General features: G+C 25.4%; 1 protein-coding gene across 1 annotated transcript; it reads left to right on the top strand.

The window, feature by feature from the left end:
* Positions 1-553: 553 nt before the first annotated feature.
* On the top strand, positions 554-3,461 carry LOC127276686 (uncharacterized). Its single transcript, XM_051297290.1, has 4 exons — positions 554-653; positions 870-974; positions 1,608-1,766; positions 3,197-3,461. The coding sequence occupies exons 2-4, from the start codon at positions 959-961 to the stop codon at positions 3,406-3,408; spliced, it is 387 nt and encodes a 128-aa protein (XP_051153247.1). The 5' UTR covers positions 554-653; positions 870-958; the 3' UTR covers positions 3,409-3,461.
* The last annotated feature ends 2,680 nt before the right edge of the window (positions 3,462-6,141 follow it).

The following is a 6,141-nucleotide window of genomic DNA, read 5'->3' as shown; positions in this document are numbered from 1 at the left end:
ATATTACACAATTAACCATTAATTTAAAATTTGTAACTCTTTAGAACATTGTTTTAAGGGGTTAAACTGTTATTTATTTTTAAATTTTATTTATTTTATTAAATGTCAGATTCACAGAAACAGACGTAGGGGATTTTTTTTTATCGATTTTTGCAAAAATGGTGAACTTTTTTGAACTTAAAAAATAGACACTAAGTTGTTTATAACTCTAGATAACTGTTTATAACTCTATTCTGTAGATAATGTTATTAAGAAGCTATATATATATATATCATAATGTCCGCTTCACGGGGGAATTCCACGGTGATGTTCCTGTGACCCTGTGACATTCGAGTAACATTCGTATGATACTGAGGAAATATTCCCGTGACATTCATGTGATATTAAGGGGATATCCGTGTGATATTGTGGAAATATTCCTGTGATATTAATGGTGTAATTTATAAAATTTTAAAAAACAAATTTTTTTTATTTAAATATTCAAAGCAAACAAATTTTAGAATTTTATAAATTACCCCATAAATATCACAGAAATATTCCCATAATTCCACAGGGATATTCTCTCAATATCACTGTAATGTCACAGGAATATTCCCGCTTGATATCACCGTGACATTTAAGCAATATTCCGTGCTACTTCGGTATATTAAAAGGTTAAAAACAATTTTTATTGCTCTCAATTTTCTTTTCACATAAACTGTTACAGTCAATTCTTATATTTATAAGGCATCTATTATAGAATAGAAATCTAATTCTATAAACTAATATAATTCTACTTTTTCTAATTTATCTTTTTCTGTAACGAATATTATATTACAAAATACGTAAAACTATAGCATTTATACTATTTTATTTGCATTTATTTATAGGCCCACCATCTCCCATTAATAACAGGGAAATTGTGAATGCTTTATTCATAAACAACAATGACGTTATCGTTATAGAAGATGAATCCGATATGGAAGAACATCAGGGTAAAAATATAAAATACAAATACATTGATTGTTGTGATTTCACTGTAAAGATTCTCTGCATGTTTTCTCGCATAATATTTGATAGACGGTGCTAAATACGTTACGTTAATATGCCCTTCTTTCAAATACATTTCTTCTTTCTTTAAAAAAAAAATTGAATTTGATTTTCCTAAAAATAGTTCCTTAAAATTTTTGAAAATTTTCCGCGCAATTTGTCAGAAAATTGTTGTTGAAACTTCATAAATCATTACTCAACAAGTTTTCGTTGCAAACTTGCTCTCTAAATTTGAATTAGTGAAAAGTAAGCTACTAAATCACATTAGTAAGAATTTTTACTAATTTTTAGTAAAATATTACTATTTGATTCAAAAGTTACTAAAAATTAGTGAAAATTCTTACTATTTTAAATTAGTAGCTCACTTTTCATTAATTCAGATTTAGAAAGTTATTTAATGTTTAAATATTATTTAATAGAATTCGTAAAACACAGAATTTTCATTTATCAAAAATTACAAATATATATTTATAATTTCAGATAAATGAAAATTCGGCATTTTAAAAATTTTATCATTTACGAATTCGTACAAATAAAAATTCGAACAAATTAAAATTTTTCTTTGTCTTTTTTTATAGGCTTAATTGTTGAAATGTTTAATATTGATAATCAAATTGTCAACAACCATCTTGGAGAACAAATATTACAAGCTGAGGAAGATCAACGGATTGAAAATCCAGCACAACCTGCAGAACAACATGAACAGCAACAAGAACAGCAGCTGGTCACATTGCAGGGTAAAATATATAATATAATTTCATATTTATTAAGGGACGCATGATTATGTTCTAAAAATCATTAGTCAGAATTTTCATTTTATCGAATTTCATTTGCCATAATTAGTTTTGAGCCGAATTTTTATTTTTTCGAATTAGTATTTTGCAGAATTTTCATCAAACCGATTATCTGTATTACAGAATTTTTATATAACCAAAAAATCACTTCATAAAATTTTTATTTGTCAGAATTTTTATTTCCTCGAATTTTCATTAAACATAATAGGCATTTTAAAGAATTTTTATTGGGTAGAATTTCATTGCATAAAATTTTCTTTCAGATGAATTTTCATTTGTTCGAATTATTATTTGATATAATTTCCATATAACCGATTTTTCATACTACAAAATTTTTACTTAACCGAAAAATCATTTAATAGAATTTTTAATTGATAGGATTTTCATTTGTCCGTATTTGCAAATGTCAGAACAAACAATCGACAGAAAGATTTAGGCGCGATTTTTAAAATCAACGAATCACAATTTTATGGATAATTTTGGATTGGTTGATTTTAAAAATCGCGCCTAAATCTTTCTGTCGATTGTTTGTTCTGACATTTGCAAATACGGACAAATGAAAATCCTATCAATTAGAAATTCTATTAAATGATTTTTCGGTTAAGTAAAAATTTTGTAGTATGAAAAATCGGTTATATGGAAATTATATCAAATAATAATTCGAACAAATGAAAATTCATCTGAAAGAAAATTCTATGCAATGAAATTCTACCCAATAAAAATTCTTTAAAATGCCTATTATGTTTAATGAAAATTCGAGGAAATAAAAATTCTGACAAATAAAAATTTTATGAAGTGATTTTTTGGTTATATAAAAATTCTGTAATACAGATAATCGGTTTGATGAAAATTCTGCAAAATACTAATTCGAAAAAATAAAAATTCGGCTCAAAACTAATTATGACATATTACTCGATCAATGTTTTAGAAAATGTAAAATACAAGTACATTTTAATTTAATAAATTTATAATTATGATTAAACTATTCATTTTCAAGGGCTTTGTTTATCTAAAAAATTTTCATTTTCTTCTACCCAAACCGTCGATCCATGACTCGCATAAATTTGCACAAAAAGACTAAAAAATTTTCAGATATACGAAAACCTTGAAAATAAACAGTTTAAACAAATTTATAATAACAGTTTGAAAGAAATTTAACAAAATAGTTTGAACTATTTATTTTCAAGTGAAAAATTTAATTACATTTATGTTTTCTCAAAATTCATTTTCTTGAATTTTTCTGAAAAATTTCCAATATGCCTAAAATTGTCATTTTCTTCAATTTTTTAAAATTACTGAAATTTCACCAAAATTTTAATTTTTACCTACATAGACATATTTCAAGAAAAATTCTTGCCTTTTTTATGTTACAGGAATACCAATAAGATGCTGTACTTGTTTGACTGAAACACCAATATATTGTATTTTAGCTTGCGGGCATATACCTTTCTGCGAAGCATGCTGGCTGACGTACAATTATAACAGCAATGACTTCGTTGTCAACAATGACGAAATGTTGAGGAGCTGTCCAGTATGCCGAGAAACGTATAATGTAAATGATGTTAGAAAGGTGTTTTTCACATAAACATTATACACTAAAAATATATTCATTTATTAATTATTATTATTAACTATAATAATCTCAGTACTCATTCATTCATTCCCTACAAAAAATCATTTAGCAAAACTAATTTTTTTTGTAATTTTAAAGATTATAAAAAATTATCGAAGTTTGACTTTATCAAAAATATTTATATCAATATAAATGACAAAACAGTAAATATTGTAATCATAATTGACAGAACATAATCAATTTTTCTCGGCATTTCAATTGGCGGCGGTTATGTTGGCAATACTAGAATTGATTTATCAACATTTACACCGCCAATTGTCACTGTTGGTTTCAATGTATGTTTTTCTTATCATAATCACTTTTTCGGTGGATTTTTTTCTTGGGGTTTTCATTGTTGTTACCGTTAAAAATCGAACTAATAGTTTTACATGTTTATTAAATTTAAAAATTAACTTAGCTAAATTGTTTTGCTGTATTAGCTAATTATAAGCTGCCTCAGCTAAAAAATTACTATTTATATAACATCAAACTAATTTTTCCCTGTGTATAAATAAATGATAATGTGAAAATTAGAAATATACTTATTATTAATTTATTATTCCACGACGTAGGAAATACACGCGCGCTTTAGCGCGCTATATTTTAGCTAGTTATTTAATAAAGATAAAGAATATTGTAATTAAAAATTTTTGTTAAATCAAATATTGTTTGTTTCATTTTTTTTTACCAAATGAAATTAAATTACGAAAGGATAGCTTATAGAATGGCTGTAGTTTGGAAATAACGAAGAGACCGGAACTTGCATCAATGGAGTAAAATGTGGTAATCTCGCCCTACTCTATTCTAATATACCAGAGAACCTCTGATCTTTTACCTGTTTATTCTGCTTAATCACTGTAGCCTTTCGTTGCATCTGAAATATTTTATATTTTCAAAAATTTTCAAAAATTGTAGTTTTTACGAGTGAAATTATAAGTGCCGAGGACAATTATTTTATTTTACAAGATTTGAATACAATATAAACTTGTAAAACAAGATATTAATTATTAAAAAAAAAATAATAATATGAAAAACAGTTTAAGTTTACTTAAATTTTTTTTTATGTTTACCAAAAAATATATATGGTTGATAAAAAAATTTTGTCCATAATTTCAGCTGAATAGTTTATTTAAATTTATGAATATAATTTCATAAAAAAAACATTTTTTTATTTAAATATTTTGTGTTTGTTTTTAAATGTCAAATATATTTCATAAAAAATAAGGAGAAATTATTAAAAGAGAATAATTTTAAAAAAGAAAGGCAATTTGTCAATGGAATACAATTCTAAATATATTTATTTCAGTTTTAGTACATTAAACTGGTAAAGTAGAGACATCTATGAGAAACATATAAAACAATAATTTGTATATATTATTAAATCAATAAAAATATCATTTTCTTGTTAATATTGAGAGATTTTATATTACCAAAAAAAACAGAAAACATTAAATTTACAATATTTAATAACTAAATGTTATAAAAAACATTTATTAATAAATATAATTAAATATTATATTAATTTAAAATTTCCCGCACAATCTTAATCTACCTTACCTACTAACAACATAGAGAGTAAACCCTAGTGAAAAAAAAAGTTCGATGTAATGGATATTCAATGCAAAAAAGTGTCTATGCTTTTTCATATCTATGTATTAAAAATTCTATGCTTTGACAATTCGATGCATTGACGAGTAGATGTATTGAAAAGTTGATGTTATGACAGGTTAATGTTTTAAAAAATCGATGTACTCGGAAGTCGAGGTATTGGAAATTTGATGCTTTTGCAGGTTAGTGCATTAGAAAATCGATGATTTGAAAATTCGTTCTTTTGACGAGGTAATGTATTAAAAAGTCAGTGCTTTGGCGAGTCAAAGTTTTAGAAAATCAGTGTTTTGCTAAATTGATGTATTGCAAATGTAATGTTTTAGCAAATCTATGTTTTGACAAATGGATGATTTGGTTAGTCGATAATTTGGAGAATCGCTGTATTAAAAATTCAATGTTTTAATAAATTAATGTTTTAAAAAATTTGTGTATTAAAAAATAGGTGCTATGATTATTCGACGTTTTAAAAAATCGGTGTATTGGAAAGTCGATGTTTTGATTTATTGATGTTTTGAAAAATTAGTGTAATAAAAAATAGACGTTTTTGCGAGTCGAAGTTTTAGAAAATCAGTGTTTTAATAAATTGATGTATTGAAAATGTAATGTTTTAGCAAATCTATATTTTGACAAATGATTGATTTGGTTAGTCGATAATTTGGAGAATCGCTGTATTAAAAATTCAATGTAAACAAAAGTCGATGCTTTTGCGAGTCGACGTTTTATAATATCAGTGTTTTTGTAAATCGATGCATTAAAAAATTCATTTTTTGACAAATTGACGTTATAACAAGTCGATGCTTTGGTAATTCAAAGCTATGAAAATTCCATGTTTTGGAAATTCAATGAATTAACAATTCGATGTTTTAATAAGGATATGTGATGGTAAATGTATGCATTGAATAATCGACGTTGTTAAAAATCGATCATTTTGAAATTCGACCAGTTGGAAATTCGATGTTTTGAGGAGTCGATAATTTTACAAGTCGATGTTTTGGTCAGTCGACGTTTTGAAGAATCCATGTATTCGAGAGTCAATGTAATAAATCTCGATGCTTTGACAATTTAATGTAATGGATTTTGGGTGCAAATCATGCGTCC

Source organism: Leptopilina boulardi, unplaced genomic scaffold (genome assembly GCF_019393585.1).
Source record: "Leptopilina boulardi isolate dan_hultmark-lab unplaced genomic scaffold, ZJU_Lbou_2.1 LbouV2_151, whole genome shotgun sequence".
Classification (NCBI taxonomy): domain Eukaryota; kingdom Metazoa; phylum Arthropoda; class Insecta; order Hymenoptera; family Figitidae; genus Leptopilina; species Leptopilina boulardi.
This window is presented reverse-complemented; position numbering and strand designations above follow the sequence as displayed.